The 22,457-nt window shown below is 45.2% G+C and overlaps 1 protein-coding gene across 14 annotated transcripts in view; it reads right to left on the bottom strand.

The window, feature by feature from the left end:
- The window catches only part of NIPBL (NIPBL cohesin loading factor), a 1,942,504-nt gene that overhangs the window by 1,205,554 nt on the left and 714,493 nt on the right, over positions 1 to 22,457 (bottom strand). For all 14 annotated transcript variants that reach the window (XM_078674965.1, XM_078674957.1, XM_078674966.1 and 11 more), the window contains 2 exons: positions 20,501 to 20,572; positions 19,399 to 19,488 (listed from right to left, as the gene is read on the bottom strand). In XM_078674965.1, coding sequence (XP_078531091.1) covers positions 19,399 to 19,488; positions 20,501 to 20,572 — 162 coding nt within the window. The remainder of the gene's footprint in view (positions 1 to 19,398; positions 19,489 to 20,500; positions 20,573 to 22,457) is intronic.

Below are 22,457 nucleotides of genomic sequence, written 5' to 3'. Positions count from 1 at the left end.
TCCTGCGAAATCCTATTGTGTCCTGCACACAGCAACCTTGAAGACCCCGGAGGACCTGCCTTCCTACAAGCATAAAGACTGTCTCCCATGGACAACGGATTTGTTCATTTGCAACCTCTGGCTCCGGCCGGACACAGCAAATCCACCTCACTCCGCACCCACCGTCCATGGCCCGAGCGAGCAAACACCACGAAGAGGTCACCCCGGCGATCTTGACCCGAGATCCAGTGACCCCCAGACCGGCTTCAAGCATCCAGCCGATGCCTGCAGCCTAAATCAAGAAGGTCCGACCCCAAAAGACAGCCCTGAACCCAACACCCCACGGCCTTGGGTGTCCAAACAGACGAAGCCTAAACAACCCGTAACTTCCCAACTTACCTCTCGAAGTGGTGGTCGTACCCAGAAGTCCTTCGTCCCCAAGTCTGCAGTACCCTTGCAAACCGGAGGTTCCCCATTGAAAACAGGGCACTCAACGTATAAACAGTACCCTACACCCGGCCGCCCTAGTGCTGCTGAGGGTACACCTTTGGTGCTACTTTGTTTCCCCATTTGTCCTGAGCTTAAGTCCAGGAGCTTTGCTCCCACAACCAAGAGGCCTGCTTGCCAGTAGCCACCAACCATAGGTCCCCTATCCCCCATTGGATAACCGGCCGCCCTAGTGCCGCTGAGCGTGTAATTAGAGAGCATCCTTGACCCTAGGGGACCCCCCCGAGTCTACCCCAGAAGCTCAACTCCCACAACCAAATACTTACCTCAAAACCGATAACACTATTTTCCCCCATATGAGTACATTGACTGTTTTTCTGTCCAAAGGTTTTAAGTGTAGAGTTGCGAACCTAAAGAAATTCTTTAAAATTGTACTGTTTAACAAAAACGATTTTAGTTACCTATTTACAGGAAATGTCCTAGCGTAGTATCCAGGTATACTACTTTGAGTAAGAAAAGTAATTCAAAACTAACTTACCTGTAATCTTAATGAAAATCCCATTCAAAGTATATGTACTGTATTCTGTACGTACCTGTGCCAGGCTTGCCTGGTTCTATGAAATAAAATACCTAAAAGAATATTATTGATACAAAATAATTGGTCTGAAGTTCAGTCCGAGTGTGTGAATTCGTTTGCTGACTGAGTGTGTACAACAAACTATTAACACTTATGTTATTTTTTTTGTTAATTGTAAAGCGCGTTATCAGTGTCAGGTCTCTAAGCGCTGTGAGAGAGCCCTGCCTTAGCCTGGGTAGAGATGGTATAAATTAGAATGTGCCCCACGCCTCCGAAAAAAAGTACTGTCTTAAGCTTCTTCCTAAAAGGGAACAGGGAATGTTCCTTACATACATTCTCTGGCAGCTTGTTCCAGATTTGGGGAATGCAGGTAGAAAAAGCTCTTCCTCCGATGGAGGACAGGCAAAAGCGAGGGCAGGCCAACAGGCTGGCCTCTGATGACCGTAGCGTTCTACTCAGATTGTATTTGACTAGGCTGTCTTTAATATACCTCGGGGCTTGGCCATCGATGGCTTTATGTGCAATGCAGAGGCCTTTAAACTTTGTTCTCTGCCCGATCGGAAGCCAGTGGAGCTGGCGTAAAAGGGGAGGTGGCATAAGTTTGTCTAGGCACTCTGAAGATTAGTCTGGCGGCATCATTCATGATAACCTGTAATCTGGCCAGTATTTTTCCCGGGAGACCGATGTACAGGGAGTTGCCATAATCTAATTTCAACAGAATCAAGGCTGATACAGCCAATCTGAGTGTGTCAAAGGTGAGAAGGGGGGCGAGTTTATGTAGCTGTCTCAGCAAGCCGACACATGTGCCCACTGTTGCGGACACCTGCTGAGTCATGGACAGCCTGGCATCGATTTTGATACCCAAGCTTTTTACGGCCAAGGCTAGCTCCAGGTATTTGCCTAGCTCTTGTGGCTAGAAGAAGTTGTTCCAGGGGTTGGTGTCAGTATTGACGACCAAAATCTCTTTCTTATCTGGGTTAATTGAGGGAATTGGCCGTCATCCAATTGACTGTGAATTTTAAAATATTGTGGACTCTTGAATGGGCAGTCAGGGAGTTGTCTATCTGAATGATAATTTGGGTGTCATCTGCATAGTTGTAGATCTGGCACTCTATCTGGTTCAGCGCAGCTATCAAGCGTTGACGATAGGTGTTGAAAAGGAGGGGTGACAGTGCCGAGCCCTGTGGTACCCCACATGGGAGTGTGCATGGGTTGGACACTTAGTCAGTCAGCTGTACTCTCTGGGAGCGGCCCTTCAAGAAGGATGTGAGCCATACCAGGGCCGTATCCTGGATGCCCAGATCTGAGATCCGAGACAAAAGTTGGTCATGATTGACATTGTCGAATGCCGCGGATAGGTCCAGCAGGATCAGGAAACACGTTTTTTTCTCATCTGCCCTTAGTCTTAGCTTGTCTAGTACCGACAGCATAACCAATTCCGTGATATGGAGGGCTGCCGCCCACACGATGCAACGAGTGACCTGCTGCACCAATTGTGTGATCCTACTAGCCTTACAAAATGGTGCCAAAGCCTAGATCTGACGACTTCTAAGCCCCTCAAGATGGACGTGTTGCCATTCGAATAACAGCGCCTCTTTTCCCTTGAATTTTAAACTGCTCCCTTCCTTAGCCTGCAGCTCCACCTTGTGGCCTCTTTTTAACAATGCTCCCACCTTGAAAATTTGTGCTGATTGATGACCCGATGTTTTTGATCCTGAACCTAGCGGTCCTCTCCTTTTATAGCCTTGCGGGGATTGTTTGCTTTGCTAGGGTTATTTCAACATTGCTTTATTATAACTCCCTCCAAGTGTAGCTGTGCTGTAATTGTTTGCTTTGCTGGACTGTGTAAATCCCCCCCCCTTTTCTTTTGCTACTATTGCCTAGTCTCCTTTATCGTTTCTATCCCGACTACCCTGTTTCCTACTTGCTTATATTATTTACCTTGTCCTTTTGTTGTTTACCATCTAGTACCTCTGCTTATTGCACCTTGAGATCCCTGGTCTATGCTTCATATATTGATTTGGAATTTTATTCTCTCTTTTTGCTTAGGTCTATGTTTTTTTACTTTGTTCACAAGCAATCATGTAAAGCAGTATTGCTGATTGTCTACGGCAGGCCCTACAAAATTGTTTGACAAATCTAACGCACGTCCGATAACTTTTGCCTTCTACCTCTCAACTACTGTCTCTCCCACTACCTCCTAACTCCGTCTGACTACCGCTTCCCTCGTACCTATTTACATGACTCATTCTCAGGTCTCTGGCCCCTTTCTCTGATATCATCTTGTGACCACATTCCCTCTTTGTTCTTCTCCTCTGCCGAATCCTCCCCTTACCCTTTCCCAACACCGCTTCCTTCCAATCCTCCCTTTCCACGTCTCTCCCTCCACAGCTTCAACACACTGCCCTCCCTTGACTTCTCACGTGACTATCTGATTTACCTCTCTCTCTTTGCCCAATATGCCTCCTCTCAATTTCCCTTCCCCCCACCCAGGACCTTTCTCTATCTAAACATGATCCCAACAATACAGCCCCCAGGCAGGAGATACGTGCCTCTGTCTGTTCAAACCTTATGCACCTTATGCAACCTTCCCCCTCTCAGCTCCTACTCTTTCCAGCTTCTGTCCTCTGTCCTCAGCCCTCACATGCCCTTGCCCTTTGTTCCCCACCCTGTTTTTCTGTGAACCTTAGACTTCCTTTCGTCTCTATGGTTGTCTCTTCCCTTATCCTCACTCCCTCTCCTCCCCTACCCCCACTACTTTCTCTCGCCTCTCCTATTGTCTCCTACTGCATCCTCCCTCTATTTATGTCTCTCCCTCCCTCCTCTCTCAATGTTTTGAGACTGAACTATTTTGTCTGATGCCCGATGGAGCTACTTGGTTTAGCTATAGGGAAGATGGGCCTTGGATTCCCTCCTTGGTCGTCACCTACCCAGTCGGTCTCTAGGCAGACTTATTTTCGTCTCTCCTTATTGTCTCTTCCCTAGCTCCTATCCTCTCTCCCCTGAATCTCTCCCCTTGCCTGCTACTCTGCCTACCCCCTGTCCTTTGTGCCCTTTGACTAAGCACTCCTTCTCCCCTTGTTGGGGAAAGATCCAATATTTATACTCTGGAGTCTCAGCGAACCCGCTGAGTGAGTCCACTGCGCCAAGGGAGCCACTCACACTTGAGGTATGGTATGGCACCCCTTGCCAAAGCACTCCCTCTCCCCTTTTTGGGGAAGGATCCAGTATGTAGGCCTTGGAGTCTCAGAGACCTCTCTGAGAGAGTCCACTGCGTAAAGGGAACCTCTCGCAATAGAGATAGGGAAGGGATACCACTTCCCCTGGAATCACAGCTTACTGGACTTTGGACGTTGCCTTGACTCGTCTACCGGTTTTTGTCCCCGTCACCCTCCCCCTCCTCTCCCCTTGCTGTGACTCTCACCCTCCCCTCCGCTTTCCCACCTTCATTATCGGTCTACTTCCCCTACTCCAACCCCCCCTGAATCCTTCACCTTGCCTTCTTTTCCCCTTAGGTATTTGTGCTTATTGTTTATCTCGACCTTACAAGTAACTATGTGCCATGCTCTAAGAACTGTGTAACCTTTGTAACGATGTAACCTGTAACTATGATCTGATGCTCATGTAAAGCGCTCTGATACCTCCGGGTCTAGCCAGCGCTATATAAAACTTTTAAAATAAATAAATAAAAGAAATAAATGACGTCTCCCCCCAGACGGGCTTTTTACTCCAAAATATTAATTTGTGACTGCGAGTCAAAATTGCACCATCCGGCATTACGGGTGGGGGGGAAGCGGGATAAATAAAATAAATAAAAGTCAAACTTACCTTCTTCCCGCCTTCAAGTTCCGACTCCGAGACTCCAGACTTCCGACTCCCGCCGTCCGGTTCTTTTGAATTCAGAGTCGTGCTCGTCGTCACGCAGGAAGGCTGCAGGCAGCCTCCCTCCCCTCCACCACAGCACAGCGCTGTGATTGGTTCGGACGGCTGCCCCAACCACGTCATTTCTCTCTGTATGCTGCAGCATACAGAGAGCAGGGAGAGTGGGAGGTGTTACTCGAGGGCAGGGGGGAGCGGCTTGCCCACTGTTCATAATACAGTTAATACTGTCTGTTTGGACAGCCTCCCAGGCTGCCCAAACAGACAGTATTAACAACAGTGGGAAAGCCACTCCCCCCTGCCCTCGAGTAACGCCGCCCACTCTCTCAACCAGGAACTTCTGCTTTCTCGCCGTGCGAGAAGGCAGAAACAAATGGTAGTTCTCTACTATTTGTTTCTGCCTTCTCGCACGGCGAGAAAGCAGTGGGGCGGCGCCCAAACTCCCCCATGGAGGATCTGCCACAGAGCCAGCTTCCTACAGCAAGCTAAAAGCTCCTTGTTGTATAAAAGCAACAACATCTCTCTCGAAAGCGCATGTGCAGTCGCAGGCGAGATCTAAAAACAGAACCCCCACAACAGAATGTGTGTGTAGGCCAATTACCTCCTGGCCATTCTGGGAATAAGGAGGTGGAATACAGCAACAAAATAGCCATGCTGTGGGTCAGGAGAGTGCTGGGTCGTGTTCACAATACCGATAAGGTACACTGTACTGATCTCATGGCAGCTGGTTGACCTTCATCGGCTTTCAAGGCCTAGTATAGCAAACCAGGAGGGGTAAATATTTTTGTCCTGTGATCTTGCACAGCAATGGGCATGTGTAATATATGTTCATGCTATAATGAAAAGTAGTGGCTGAGGGAGGTTTCTCTTTGATGAACAAGCTGGGGAAGCAGAAATCTACCAGAGGATATGTGCCTGGACAACTGATTCTTCCTTTTGAAGACAAGAGTCTGCAGTTAGGTGAGTGTCTCTTGAACCCTGGTAATACGCAAATCCAGTAACTGTTCTCCCTTGCATTGAAAACACAACACATGATAAAGAAAGAAGGTAGGTTGCACTCGGGGAAGGGGAGTCCTACTCTGGATAATTGGAATTGGTTGGTAACCTAACCCACACAACACATAAAATGGGTTTCAGAGAGGTGACAGCAAAAGGATACAAACAACCAGTTCTCAAGGTAAGCATCTTGTGCTACACACAGAGGGTCACAATGGACCCCACAATTCACGATAAATACCAAACATCCATATACACTTCACATATGCCCCTGACGTAAAGGTAAAGGATTCCAATTAATGGGGATTTTAACAGGGAAGAAGCAGAAGCATGCAAACTTCAGAGTAAATGAAATGAAAATGAAATACCAGCATTTGTAAAGTGCACCGCTACCTCTGGAGAGGTGTCCCGGCGCTAGGGGCCCGTGGGAAGAATAAGCGAGCTATTGATCAGTCACATGGTGCTGGGCTAACCTGCCATCGGGGATCGAACGTGAACCCCGTGGCCCACAGTCAGGCACCCTGGCCGCTGCGCCACACCTCTTCCACAAACAAAGAGGCCTGTGGCCATGCACTATCACTGCCATCAATGCCAGTCACTGTTCAGCCTTGGTTAAGGGGAAAGTAGCCTATCAATGTAGTGTGCATTAGACTCCCTGGCACCATGGGCTTTTAAGCTCAAGTAGACCCTGGTCAGCCCTGAAAGTTTATTTTCTTGATTAGGGGCAAACTGATCAAGCCGCAAGGCTTTTCTTTTAAGTGACAGCCAGCAGAACAATGGTATGGCAATGGCTCACATCGAATGGAGAGCTCAGTTCTAACATTGGCAGGGATGAGAACTGCCATTACAAAGAAGAGCGGGGAATGGGGTCGAGCACAATTGCACCTATCCTTAGTGCCTCTTTTGTATAAATTTTAGGTGCCGCGGACCGGAGATTCAAAAGCCCCTAAATCTCAGAAGACAAAACGTGTCTTCCTTTCCAAATACGATACAAAAGGGGATGATGGACGGAGCGTTTGAGCCAATCAAACACTCACCCCCAGTCAACTGATCTGGGTTTAATCCATCACCATTCTTTAGCCCACTCAGCCACCCCATTTCAGACATGGCCATATGCAAATCAGTCTGACCCTGTGCCTCATGGGAACAGTCCAGCCCGAACTGCCAAGCCATGTCTTCCATGGACCGGAAACAAGCATCCTGGGACTGGTTTCGGATTCATAATCCTCATCAGCCAGGCTATCTTGAATCCAGTGGCCAAGTGAGCAAGGACTCACGTCTGAGCATACCCTGCCACACTTTGGGCAAACAAAGCGATTCAAAAGGGGGATGAGGATTATGAATCCGAAACCGGTCCCAGGATGCTGGTTTCCGGTCCAGGAAAGACATGGCTTGGCAGTTCGGGCTGGACTGTTCCCACAAGGCACAGGGTCAGACTGATTTGCATATAGCCATGTCTGAACTGGGGTGGCTGAGTGAACTAAAGAATGGTGATGGATTAAACCCAGATCAGTTGACTGGGGGTGTTTGATTTGTTCAAACGCTCCGTCCATCATCCCCTTTTGTATCGCTTTGTTCGCCCTAAGTGTGGCAGGGTATGCTCAGACGTGAGTCCCTTGTTCACTTGGCCACTGGATTCAAGATAGCCTGGCTGATGAGGATTATGAATCCGAAACCGGTCCCAGGATGCTTGTTTCCGGTCCAGGGAAGACATGGCTCGGCAGTTCGGGTTGGACTGTTCCCACAAGGCACAGGGTCAGACTGATTTGCATATAGCCATGTCTGAACTGGGGTGGCTGAGTGAACTAAAGAATGGTGATGGATTAAACCCAGATCAGTTGACTGGGGGTGAGTGTTTGATTTGTTCAAACGCTCCGTCCATCATCCCCTTTTGTATCGCTTCCTTTCCAAATACAGCACACAATGGTACAGCACACTAATTTTGACTATAACTCAATTTGTAAACTGTAATAGCAGTTATATATACAGTGCTTGTTCAAAAAAGATGATAGCAATTCAGTGGAGTTGCTTGTAGTGCATTCTTCATTTCTTAATTTTTTCTTCCAATAAAAAAAGACCGTAGCCGTAGCCAAAAGGGATGAGAACTGCTAGTCAATGGAAGAGATGGGAACTGCTCGTACGCCCACTATTAAAGTAAAACATCAGCCAAGTGTAAATATACACAAAAACCTATCCCACATGAGGTTAGGCGTGGGCATCGTTAATGGGAGATTGGTCAGATATCGACACAAGAGCCCAGCATGAAAATCATTTAAACTTGAACTAAAATCAGTTGCCACCACCGCCTGCCATCTAATACCCTAGAACAGAGGCCACTATTAATAAATGAAGGCACTTTGGGTGTAGCTTTTTTTCTACAGGTGGGCTTCCGATCTGCACCATTTGTTTAGTAGTCTAGGTTCAATGGTTTTTCAGATTGTAGAGCCCTGGAGGAAACATTCAGAAAACATGGGAAGGCTAGATTTATTATACAGCGTTTGAAAGGCATGGAGATGATCCATGTCCAAAAGATTAAAGCTTACAAAGGAAAATGCTACTTACCAGTATGCATCTGTTTTTGGCATGTAGAGCTGCAGAGTTCTACACTTTGCATTAGATCGCCACCTGGTGTTGGGCTCGGATGATTGCATGTTGTCTTGGAAGACGTTTTTTTTAGTCACGAGATAGGTGACACCTCCCTTGGACTATAGTTCGCATGGGCATCGGCTCCATCCGTAGATTGTTTTTCGCCATGATGGGAAATGATGGAGTTAGTAGAAATAAAGAAGGGATGTCGATGTGTATATCTAATTAGGAGAAACTGGAACAAATACAGCTCCCGGGGAGGCGGGAGGGCGTGTAGAACTCTGCAGCTGTACATGCCAAGAACAGATGCATACTGGAAAGTAGCATTTTCCATTCAAGGCATATGAGCTGCAGATTCTACACTTTGCATGGATTGTGCAGCAGTGTCTCCCCTAGCGGTGGTCACCTTCATCTGTTGTAGTAGTTTGAAAGAGTTTTTAGGACAGCTTGGCCTACTGCAGCTTGCTGCTTGGCTTGCACATCAACACAGTAGTGTTTAGTGAAGGTGTGTGTTGTAGGCCATGTTGCTGCCTTGCAGATGTCTTCTAGGGGAATGTTCCCTAAGAAAGCCATAAAGGCTCCTAGTTTGCGTGTGGAGTTTGCTCTAGGAGGAACTGTTAATGTACGTTTTGCTTTTTGATAGCATATTTGGGTACATTTTACAATCCACCTTGCAATTTCACCTTTAGAGATGGGGTTGCCCTTGTTTTGCGAAAGGATTAGGTCCAATCTATATAATAGAGAAGAGCTCTTAAAGTCTAGGGTGTGTAGAGCTCTTTCTGCTACAGAGTCTGGGTTTCGGAAAAACACCAGTAACTCTACAGATTGGTTTAAATGAAACGGAGTAATGACTTTTGGAAGGAATTTAGAATTTGTTCTGAGAACCACTTTATTACGGTGTAATTGTAAAAAAGGTTCTTGTATAGTGAAAGCTTGAATCTCACTTACTCTCCTAAGAGAGGTAATAGCTACTAGAAAAGCAAATGCTACTTACCAGTATGCATCTGTTCTTGGCATGTAGGGCTGCTGAATTCATATCTTAGCATAGATCGCCGCCTAGTGTTGGGTCCGGATGTTTGCACCTTGTTGTCTTGGAAGAGCCTTCGAAGTATCACGAGATAGGTGACTCCTCCCCTGGACTACAGTGCGCATGGGCATCTTCTCCATCTTCAGATTGTTTTTCGCCATTGTGGCAAAAATGGAGTATAGTAAATTAAGAGATTACCATGTAAATGTATGTAAAGAAGATAACCATGCAGCTGTGACAGGCACCAGAGAGGAGGGTGGGCGATATGAATGTCAGCAGCCCTACATGCCAAGAACAGATGCATACTGGTAAGTAGCATTTTCTGTTCGTGGCATGTGGCCTGCTGAATTCATATCTTAGCATAGACTGTGTAGCAGTTTCTCCTCTAGCGGTGGTTGCCTATATCAGCTGCAGTGGTTTGAAAAAGAGTTCCAAGGACAGTCTGGCCCACAGCAGCTTGTTGCTTAGCTTGCATGTCAACACAGTAGTGTTTAGTGAAAGTGTGTATGGTGGACCATGTAGCTGCACTACATATGTCTTCTAAGGGAATATTTCCTAGGAAAGCCATGGATGCCCCCATTTTACGCGTTCAGTGTGCTTTTGGGGGGACTATTAAAGTGCGCTTTGCCTTTTGATAGCATATTTGAATGCATTTAACTATCCATCTTGGAAATGGGATTATCCTTATGTTGTGGTGAAAATGAGACAAATAGTTGCTTTGTCTTTCTGAATGATTTTGTTCTGGCAACGTAATATAACAGAGCTCTTTTAACGTCTAGTATGTGCAGAGCTCTTTCAGCCACGGATTGCGGATTTTGAAAGAAAACTGGCAATTCTATGGATTGATTGATGTGGAAAGTGGATATAACTTTTGCCATAAATTTTGGGTTTGTACCAAGCACTACCTGATTGTGGTGTATTTGTATGAAAGGTTCCTGAATGGTTAGTGCCTGTAGCTCACTCACTCGCCTGAGGGAGGTAATGGCAATTAAAAATGCCACCTTCCATGTTAAGAATTGTAGTTCACATGAATTAAGTGGTTCGAAGGGTGGTCCCATGAGTCTGATAAGTACTATGTTTAAGTTCCAGACTGGAGAAGGTGGATGCTTTGGCGGGATAATTCTTTTAAGTCCCTCCATAAAAGCTTTGGTAGGTAGGATTCTGAATAGGGACACGTGTTGTCTGTTTTGAAGATCTGCTGCTATAGCAGCGAGGTGTAGCCTTTAGATGAGTATGCTAGGTTACATCTTTGAAGATGTAGCAAATAACAGATTAAATTTTGGATGGAGGCATGCAATGGATTGATTTGGTTATTATTGCAATAAATAACAATCTTTTCCATTTAGCTGCGTAACATGCTCTGGTAGTGGGACACCTTGCTTCTTTGATAGTGTTCATACAATCTGGAGGCAAGTTAAGATATCGGAACTCTAAGACTTCAGGAGCAAGATCGCTAAGTTCATCTGATTGGGATATGGGTGCCTGATTTCTCCATGGTTCTGCGTTAGCAGTTGTGGCGAGAGGCACAGTCTTTGGTGAGGAACTACTGAGAGTTCTAGGAGCGTTGTGTACCATGGCTGTCTTGCCCATGTAGGAGCAACCAGGATCATTGTGAGTGACTGTTGCCTTAGCTTGAGTGCCACTAATGGAATCATTGGGGTTGGTGGAAAAGCGTACGCAAATCTGCCTGACCAGTTCATCCATATCGCATTGCCTTGTGACAACGGGTGTGGGAACCTGGCGGCGAAGGACGGGCATTTTGAGTTTTCGTTTGTGGCAAACAGATCTATGTCTGGATGTCCCCACTTTTGGAAGAAAGGTTGGAGAACTTTAGGATGAATCTCCCATTTGTGTATTTGCTGACTGTCGGCTTAGTAGGTCTGCTATCTGGCTGTCTATCCCTGGGGGGTGTTCTGCCAGGAGATAAATGTTCTGAGGAATTGCCCACTTCCATATGGTCTGTGCTAGGTGAGATAGTTGTAGAGATTGTGTGCCCCCCTGTTTTTGGATGTAGTACATGGCTGTCATGTTGTCTGCCCGGATTAAGACAGTCTTGTTGCACAAGTATTTCTGAAAAGCTCTCATTGCTAGGAATACTGCTAGTAACTCCAAGTGGTTTATATGTAGTCTTTTGTTTGGCTGTCCAGAGACCTTGGACTGTATATTGAAGGAGGTGGGCTCCCCAACCTGTCAGTGATGCGTCCGCTGTTAGCACTACCTGTGGAACCGGCTCTTGGAACAGTCGCCCCTTGGAAAGGTGTTGTGGGTTCCACCAGTGCAGAGAGCGGTAAGTGTGACTGTCTACCAACACTAGGTCTTTTAGTTGTCCTTGAGCTTGGTTCCACTGGCGTGCTAGGCATTCTTGTAAGGGACGCATTTAAAGCAGAGTATGAGGGACGATGAATATACAGGAGGCCATCATACCTATGAGCTGCATGAACACTCGCGCTGGCAGGGAGTGTTGTGGCTGAAATTTTTGAATGAGAGATTGTATGCTGGCTATCCTGGCAGGGTTTGGATATGCCTTTGCTACTGAGGTGCCTATTGTTGCTCCCAGATATTGCTGTATGTGGGAGGGTTGCAGATGTAATTTATTGAAAATCCTAGATTGTGCAGTAGCTGGAATGTCAGAGATATGTCTGGCACACTGTACGTACGAGTTGGCTTTTATGAGCCAATCATCAAGGTAGAGGAACACATGGATGTTTTGCCTTCTGAGGTGTGCTGCCACTACTGCTAGGCATTTTGTAAACCCCCTTGGTGCTGTGGTTACCCCGAAGGGGAGGACTTTGAATTGCTTACCTTCTATTATGAACCTGAGGTATTTCCTGTGATCTGGATGTATGGGTATGTGAAAGTATGCATCCTTGAGGTCTAATGTTGCAAGGAAGTCGTTTTGCTGGAGTAGTGGGAGTACCTGTTGTAGAGTGATCATATGAAAATGATCTGAGTGAATATATTGGTTCATAGGTCTGAGGTCCAATATTGGTCTGAGGGAGCAGTCTTTTTTGGGAATGAGGAAGTATAGAGAGTATACCCCTGTCCTTGATGTTGTAATGGGACTGGCTCTATGGCACCTTTTTCTAGCATGGATTTCACCTCCTGTTGTAACAGTGTGATGTGTTCTTTGGACATTGGACGGTGCTTGGGTGGTATGTTGGGTGGAGTAGAAGTGAGTTCTAGGCAGTAACCATACTGGATAATTTGTCTCACCCACCTGTCTGTAGTAATGGTATTCCAGACTGGTAGGAATTGTGTGAAGTCTTCCTCCGACTGGTGTTACGAGGTCTGGAGGGAGTATGAGAAAGTCACTGTTTGGTGGCGGTGGAGGATCGGGTCGTATTATTACCACGTCCTCTGCCCTTGTTATTGTTTCCTATATAACCTCCTCTATTGAAGCCTCTATTAAAGGTGCCTTGTGTAGTGCTTTGAATGATGAAGATGTTTGTTATGCGTTGACTCTGCCTAAGCCTCGAAAGGATGAGCGACGAAAAGAGCTTCTGGACTGTTGCAATTGAAGTGCACCCATGGACTTAGCAGTGTCAGTATCTTTTTTCATCTTTTCTAAGATGGTATCCATCGCAGGGCCAAATAAGAAATCTTGGTTAATGGGTTGATTGAGTATGGTAAATTGCACTTCATTTTAAAACCTGAAATGCGAAGCCAGGCATGCTGGCGTAGCAGTACACTTGTGTTGATAGACCTAGCGGCTGTATCAGCTACATCAAAGGCGCATTTTATGGATGCGTTAGTGATGAATTTCCCTTCTTGTATTAGGTCGTTTGCTTTTGCCTTATAGGGTTCTGGTAGGTGTTGTGATAATCCCTCCAGTTCGTCATAATGTGCTCTGTCATAGCGTGCTAGGAGAGTTTGTGTACAAGCAATCCTCCGGTATTTGCTGCCAGAGAGGCCACTCTTTTCCCTGATGCTTCTAAAATTTGTGACTCCTTGTCAGGAAGGGGAGCATCACCCGTTGTTTGCGAGTTTGCGCTTTTCCTAGCGTTAGACACAGCTAGGGAGTCTAGTGGTAGTGGAGACCTGATATAAGAGGAGTCTGTAGGGGCCGGTTTATATTTTTTCTTAATCCTTGGATTGAGGACACGCGCCCTGGCTGGGTCTTTAAAGATGTCTTGTGCATGCTTTAGTACCCCTTTTAGCATAGGGAGTACACGTACACTCTTCTCTGATGTTGGGAAGTTGTTAAATAAGAAATCCTCCTCTATAGGGTCAGTGTGCATGTGTACACCCATGATACTGAGCTGCTCTGTTTACTAGTTGGTTAAAAGCGACAGTGTCGTCAGTAGGGGACGGCTTTGTGGGGTATGTAGTGGGATCAGGTATGGGTTGTGTATTATCTGTGTCATCAGGATCATTGTGGTCACTCCATGTGTCATCTGGGTTCCCCGGATCGTCAGGTGGTATAAAGTCAACCTGAAGATCTTCCCCCATGTCTTCTTGCTGATCATAATCTATAAATGAAGGAGAATATGGAACGTTAGGCATGTTGGGAGAGAAAGGAGGAGGGGTGTAAGGTCTTGAAGGGGATGTGCCAAAGTCCTTTTTCTTAGGAGGAACAGGAGAAGGGGCTTCAGTGTTTAGTCTTCTTTTCTTTTTATTGTAGACTATATGTCCTGTCTCAGGGTCTATATATAGTCTTTGTTGTGGATCTGGGTGAAAGAGTTGTTCCTCCTCTGTCCCTGGCTGTGGTGCCGAAGATTTTGCCTTTTTCGGCTGAACTGATTTTTTCAGGTCGAGTGACTCTTTAGGCTGGATGTCTTTATGATGTGAAGCCTTCTTTGGCTCGACGGCCTTCTTTCGGCTCGAAGGCCTTCTTTCGGCTCAACGGATCTCTTTCGGCTCAACGGCCCTCACATTTGTGTTCAAAAGGTGGTCCCATGAGCCTTGTAAGAACAATGTTTAGGTTCAACACTGGAGAGGGTGGTAACCTGGGAGGAATGATTCTTTTTAATCCTTCCATAAATGCTTTAATATCAGGCACTTTAAATAAAGACAGATGTTGTCTATTTGTAAATATGCTGCAATTGCTGACAGATTTAGGCGTATAGATGAATATGCCAAGTTACATCTTTGTAAATGTAGAAGGTAGCAAATGATATTTTGGATGGAAGCATCTAGGGGATCAATTTGGTTATTGTTGCAGTAAATGGCAAATCTTTTCCATTTGGCAGCATAGCAAGCTCTAGTAGTAGGTCTTCTGGCTTCTTTAATGATATTCATAGTCTGGTGGTAGGTTAAGATAACCAAACTAAGACCTCAGGAGCCAGATCGCCAGATTCAGTTGGCTTGGGTCTGGATGTCTGATGTCTCCATGGTTCTGCGTTAGCAGGGATGGTGTCAGATGTAGTTTTTTGGTGTGGAACTAGGGATAGTTCTAGCAGTGTTGTATACCACGGTTGGCGTAAAATCAGTTTGAGCGACTGTTGTCGTAGCTTGCGCACTATTAGTGGTATTAGAGTGGTGGCGGAAAAGCGTGAGCAAATCTGTCTGACCAGTTCATCCATATCGCATTGCCCTTGGGACAGCGGGTATGGAAACCTGGCGACGAAGGTTGGGCATTTCGTGTTTTCATGTGTGGCGAACAGATCTATGTCTGGATGACCCCACTTGTGAAAGAATGGTACAAAAACTTGCGGATGTAGTTCCCACTCGTGAATTTGTTGCGTCTGTCGACTTAACAGATCTGCTATCTGATTGTGAACTCCTGGAAGGTGATCTGCTAACAGATATATGTTTTGTGGAATGGCCCATCTCAAAATGTTCTGTGCAAGCTGGGACAGCTGCAGAGTGTGTGTCCCCCCTGTTTTTGTATATAGTACATGGCTGTCATGTTGTCCATCCGGATTAAGACAGCTTTGTTCTGTACTTGTACTTGGAAAGTGTTGAGCGCTAAGAATATTGCTAGCAGCTCTAGGTGGTTGATATGGAACGATCTTTGTTGAATGGTCCATTGCCCTTGAGTTGTATGATGTAGGAGATGGGCTCCCCATCCTGTAAGAGATGCGTCTGCTGTAAGTACTGTTCAAGGAACGACCGCCCTTTTGTCAAGTTTTTGGTGTTCCACCACTGCAGAGAGCGATGTGTGCGGTTGTCCACCAACTCCAGGTCTGTTAGTTGTCCTTGAGCCTGATTCCATTAGTCTGCTAGACATTCCTGTAACGGACGCATTTGCAGTCTTGCATATGGTACAATAAAGATGCAAGATGCCATCATGCCTATTAGTCTCATGAACACTCTGGCTGGGCGAGAGTGTTGATGTTGAAACTTTGTGACTAAGGCTTGAATGCTCTGTATCCTTGCTGGACTGGGATACGCTAGATCTGTAGTCATGTTTATTGTAGCCCCTAAATGTTGACGTACATGAGAGGGCTGTAGGTGCGACTTGGTGTAGTTGATTGTGAACCCTAAGTTAAGCAATGTTTGAATTGTCTGAGATGTGTGTTGGACACACTGATTGAATGACTTGGCTTTTATGAGCCAATCGTCTAGATATGGGAAGACATGTATCTGTTGTCTTCTGAGATGTGCTGCTACTACTGCTAGGCACTTTGTGAACCCTCTTGGTGCAGTTGTTACCCCAAATGGAAGGACATTGAATTGATAATGCTGTCCTTCAAGTACAAACCTCAGATACTTCCTGTGAGAAGGATGTATAGAAATGTGGAAGTAGGTGTCCTTTAGATCTAGTGTTGTAAGGAAATCGCCTTGTTGCAGCAATGGGAGCACTAGATGTAAAGTGATCATATGAAAATGATCTGAGTGTATATAGTGATTGAGGGGCCTGAGGTGGAGAATTGGTCTTAGTGTCCCGTCCTTTTTGGGTATTAGAAAATACAGCGAGTAAACTCTTGTTCCTTGATGTTGTAAAGGAACTATTTCTATTGCATACTTTTGAAGAAGTGATAGGACTTCTTGTTTGAACAGTGTAAGATGTTCTGCAGACATTGGACGCTGCCTGGGTGGTATGTGTGGAGGGGTAGCTGTAAGTTCGAGGCAGTAGCCTCAAACCATCTGTCTGTTGTGGTGGAATTCCAGACAGGTAAGAACTGGGTTAGTCTGCCCCTCCAGGAGTGGAGTGCTGTTGAGGGAGCAGACGGAAGTCACTGTTTTGTGGTGGAAGAGGTTTGATTATTGTTGTTACCTCGACCTCTTCCTTTATTGTTGTTGCCTCTATAGCCTCCTCTAAAATATCCTTTACAGGAGGATGTCTGTGTATTGGATTTGAAGGAAGCTGTATTGTCTGCTCCAGTCTGTTTGGAGCCTCCTCTATAGAAGGAGCGACGAAAGGAGCCTTTAGCTTGTGTGGATTGCAAAGCTCCCATATATTTGGCTGTATCGGTGTCTTTCTTCATTTTACTTAAGTGCTGTGTCTATCTCTGGTCCAAACAATTGATGTTGGATGAATAGCTGATTTAAGATGGTAGTTTGCACTTCCTGCTTAAATCCTGAAATGCGTAGCCACGCATGACGTCTAAGTAGGACACTAGTGTTTACAGCTCTAGATGCAGTGTCTGCTACATCAAGTGCGCACTTGATTGAGGCATTTGAAATTAACTTGCCTTCTTGTACAAGGTCGTTTGCCTGCGCCTTATATTGGTCAGGTAGATGTTGTAGTAGTGTCTCTAACTGATCATAGTGAGCCCTGTCATATCTTGCAAGGAGGGCTTGTGTGTTAGCTATACGCCATGTATTGCTAGCTTGTGCAGCTATCCTTTTGCCTGAAGCATCTATCACCTTAGATTCTTTATCAGGGGGTGGTGCTTCACCTGATGTCTGAGAGTTTGCTCTTTTTCTAGCATTTGACACGACTAAGGAATCTAAGGGTAGGTGTCCTTTAATGTAGGCAGGATCCCCAAGAGCAGGCCTATACTTTTTCTCAATTCTAGGGTTTAGGATCCTAGCACGTACAGGATCTTTAAATACTTCTGGAGCATGTTTGATGACCCCTTTAATCATAGGCAGAATTTGAACAGACCTTTGTGATTGTTCAAACGTATCTAATAAGAGGTCTTCCGCCTCATCTGAAATGCACAGTGACCCCATGGTAGATGGCAGCCCTATTCAGTAAGTGCCCAAAACTAATATTGCATTCTGGGGGAGAAGGTTTTGAAGGATATGGATGTGGGTCAGGAATATCTGGCGCATCTTGTGGGTTTGGGTACTCCCAATCTGGATCATCAATAGGGTAGGGAAAAGGCTCATCTGGGTCTACCCCTCCCCCTATGCTATACTCATCATCATTTGGTGGTTATTTGGTGAAGAATGAGGAGGAGAGTTTTCAGGAGAATTTTGAGGTGAAATGTTAGGAGGAACAGGAGATGAAGGAGTAGGAAGTATAGGAGTAGGTTGCATAGGAGATGTGGCAGAGTCCTTCTTGACAGGCACTGCAGGTGTAGGTGCTGTGTGACTTCCTTTTCCTGTGTGGTGTATTGGATACATGACCTGTCTTTGGGTCAATGTAGATCTTCTTTTGTAGAGGATCAGGTTGGAAAAGGTCTTCTCCTTGCGGAACCTTTGCCGGCACCGATTTTTTCGGTTCCAGGTGTGGTTGCTGCTGGTCTTTAGCCTTAGGAGTTGGTACTGTGTCCTTTGGCATAGATTTCGGCACCCAAGGTATTGTTTTCGGAGTCGTAGGCTGTTTCAAGGGCTTGAGCGCATCGGAATCAGGCCTTGTATGTTTCGGTACCGAAGATATTGGCTTCGGAGTAGAAGCTGGTTTCGTCGGCCTCGAGGCGTCAGACGCTGGCTTCATAGTTTTGTCTTTAGAAGCCGACTGTTTCGGAGGCGGGACTTCTTTTGGTTTCGGTGCAGAGGGAGCTGGTGGGATCTGCACGTGCAGCTTGCTCGGTAAGGAGCTACCAGAAGGCTTGAGTATGGAGTCATCGAAGTCATCTGCCCCAGATATGATTTGGAGATCGTCTGAATCTTCTTCGGGGACGAGCGGAACTTCTTCGTCGAAGATATCCACCGGTTCCGGAGCCGATCTCTGCATGTCGTGTCGACGGGCCCTCTGATCTTGAATGGTCTTCTTGGATCGAAAGGATGCACAGGCTGTACAGCTGGATTTGTCGTGTTCTGGCGATAAGCACAGGATACAGCCCTCGTGATGGTCACAGTGTGGAAATTATGCTCCACACACGGAGCATCTTTTGAATGGCGTCCTTTCCATGAGGTGTAGGCCTCACGGCATGGATAGGCTCAACGGCCCGCGTCGACGACCGGAATCGAGCTGATGGAGTCGAGTTGACGTTTATCGATATCGAAAGTAGTTTGGTGAAGTTTGAATAAGATTTTACGAGTCAAAGTACGAACCCAGTGGCAGAAAAAAATCTAAGGATGGAGCCGTTGCCCGCGCGCACTATCGTCCAAAGGAGGAGTCACCTATCTCGTGACTAAAAAAAGACTTCTTCGAATATGACAACATGCAATCATCCGAGCCCAACACCAGGTGGCGATCTAATGCAAAGTGTAGAATCTGCAGCTCATATCCCTCAAACACATACATCTTAAATTTGCAAGTTGCTCGGAAACAGTATCTGACTACATATAAACTGTCTTTATGATTAGCAAACTGGCCAAGATTCTTGTACAGTACAACATGAACTCAATGGTAATAGGATGATCAATGTACCAATTTTAGAATTAAAGAATGCTAACATTCAAAGTTATGCATTTAAACGTCTATACCCTAATGTTTACTTCAAATAATTGGACAGGTTGGAACAAACTGTATATTCACAGCCACACATACTTAAGTACAACATTGTAAGAAATGCTGGTTATATGCACATGGAACTTTTCTAACATATAAAGGTAAAATAATGTTAGCAAATTCCAAGACAAAATCTCTAAACATGAAAACTAAATAAAAATACTTAAAGTCACTTACCAAATGCAGAAAAATCCACATCTTCTAAATTATCCAGAATAGTCTCCACAGAGGCAGTAAACCTTTTGAAAGTCGAGGAGTCCATCATTTCTATTAAATATATATTTATTAAATAGATTAGAGGTGAGGTACATTGGCTGCAAAAGTATTATCAATGCTATTAAGTAAGCATTTTACCATTACATTAGCATGTGAAAGTATGGGCCGCGCACAACAAATGCACACACATGACTAGAAATTATACAATGAGTTTTGCATTAAGAAAAACCCATTCCAAGATAGTTGCCGAGAGTAAGCATGCATTACAACACACATGCATTTGCTGTGACTTTAAGTCAGCTACTTTTTAAATTTACTTTTCTACAATAGAACACATATTAACAGCAAAAAAATAGACTGCATGCTAGCACAAAAATAAGCAGGGAGGCACCATTTTGCAATTCCAGGGTCCTCGTAAAAATAAATCTTTTTTTTAAAATTAAGTATGATGAAAAGCATCAGGGAGGGGAACTCAAAGTGCAAAGTGAGGGGATATGTAAAGGAACAAGTGGGGGAGAGTTATAGAAAACAAGTACTCCCCATAGAGTGCTACATGCAAAATAATATCCCTGAGGTTAGCAGTAGAAGGATAACACACATCTAATTAGCACACTAAACTAGAAATACACCCGGCCAGAAGAAACTCAATCAGGAAGGAAAACTATAAAATCAGTAGACACCCCAAGAAAGATAAAGCCATCCACTCATGAGCAAGAAGCCGACACAAACCTACTTTTAGTACATGTTACGCATAGAAAAACACAACGGTGTGGGAACAGACTGCTAAAGGTGTCTGCAGCACTAAAAATGGAGCGTTTAATACCAGAGAAAACTAAATATCATTTACAATACTATCAGATTGTCACAAATATGTAATCAAAGGCATTCCTATTAAAGAATATGAAAAACGTAATTATTTTTAAACAAGATTAAAACTACAAAGCATTTTAGAGCATAACTTGTATTTAAGTGATATAAACTGTAATTGTATACCAAGAGGCTATTTTCAGTTTTATATTTTCAACAGCTTTTTCAGCTAAGACAGTAATTAACCAGCCCCTACCTTCAGGTGTCAGCTTGGGTTCGTATGCTTTCCTTTTTTTTTGTTTTTCTCGTTTCTTCATTCTTCTGAGAACTGCAAAGTGAAGATATTTTCTTTACTTCGTCAATTTTAGCTAAAGTTTAAAAATTGTCAAATTTAACAAACCAGATAACATACTGATTAGATTTATGAGGCAGGATATGTGTAGTGGTCAATGTTTAACCCAATATTCCTGGCAAACAAAAGAGTGCTTCCAACATCAGTGCCGGACAGTCAGTTTTGTAAAAGAAAAGCATAGAGTCTAGGCTGGAATGGGGTGAAGGAAAATGTGCCTGCCATCCTAGGTCTAAATAATATCTGAAATCAGGAGATTACTAGTTTTTTAGACAGAAATTAATTCAAGGACAACTTGTGAAAAAAAAAATAGAGTAGAAATAAGCATAAATGTAAGTGTACCACTGAGTTTTGACATTTTAATTCACATGTGGAAAGATGAGCATGCCTTATTTTGACACAATCCCTATAGGATAAAAAAAGACACAATTGCCGCCTCAGGATCCCAATCATTACCGACTGGAGCACAGAAAGGGGAACTGTCAGTAAAGGAGAAAGGGGGCAGTGTCTCAATTCTCTCTCCTACACAGATGCCACCTATCAAAATGGTAACTACCAGAGGCTGGTAAATGGTAGGAAATTGCTACCTCGCAGTGAGCAAGAGTGTCAGCACCACGATCAGCTACCATGGTCAGGGAAGCAGTTCACTACAATACAGGTTTTCCAAACCATGCTCCGACGTTCAGATGACCAGCAGAAAAGTTATTCTAGGGGATGCCAGACGTGGATCATGTCTGGTACCACAGAGGAGGGTGGGTTGAGTTTGGTTTATAAGGTATAGGTTTCAGCTCTGCCCGCCTACCTTCCCCAGCAATCAAAATACCCACAGGTGATGCGACTCCAGTTATTGTATTATTGTGCAAACCTTCACCTGCTCATCTCTTCTACAGACGCCTCATCATTGCCTTCTTTGAGGAGATCGTGCTGGCGTGGCTCTCGGATGGGCAAAGGGAGTATCTAATGCAACCATTCACAATAGAGGATGTGAAAGAGGCAATACGGACACTACCGTCCGGCAAGGCAGCTGGCACTGAAAGGTTGCCGGGAGAATTTTACAAGGAGTACTTGATTTGCTAGCCCCGCACCTGGTAAACATGCATAGTGGGACCTATGATAGACTAATTCTACCACCTGCGCTTAGGGAGGTGTTAATTGTCACGTTATTTAAACCAAGTAAATAATCAGACAGTTGCGGGTCGTATAAACAGCTTTCTTTATTAAACATTGGTACAAAAATAAGTCCTGAAAATCATTGACCAAAAACGACTTCCGCTGTTACCAGCATTGGTTCTCCCAGACCAGTCGGGATTTGTCCCATCTCGGTCCACATCACACAAATTATGAACAGTTTTTGCAGTGCTGCATCAATTAGATCTGGACCTTTAAAGCTGCGGCAGTGATGCTGGATGGGCTAAGGCATTCGATTCTATTAAATGGGGGTACATGTCTGACACGTTTAGAAGGATGGGATTGCCTTTCGCTTTCATACAATAGATAGAGGATCTGTATACATCCCCTGTAGCTAGGGTGAGGATCAACAACTCTTTCTTGCATGGTATGCCCCCACTTTTTGCTGAATTGCTGATGTACTTTGACGGAGTGTGCCCTGGGCTACTGCCAATCAGGTACCCAGGGCCTGTGTTCCTTCCCTAAAACTACATTGGAGCCTAAACCCAATTGGCATCACTGGCCACAGGTCAGCCCCTGGTAAATGGTACCTTAGGTACCCAGGGCACTGTGACCAGAGAAGGCCCCTAAGGGCTGCAGCACTTATTGTGCCACCCTTAGAGGCCATGTGCCCGCCTACACGCCCACACACACACGCCCACACACACACACACGCACCCCCCAAGCCCCCCCCGGC

The sequence above is a fragment of the Lissotriton helveticus genome, chromosome 2_1, assembly GCF_964261635.1.
Source record: "Lissotriton helveticus chromosome 2_1, aLisHel1.1, whole genome shotgun sequence".
NCBI lineage: Eukaryota > Metazoa > Chordata > Amphibia > Caudata > Salamandridae > Lissotriton > Lissotriton helveticus.
This window is presented reverse-complemented; position numbering and strand designations above follow the sequence as displayed.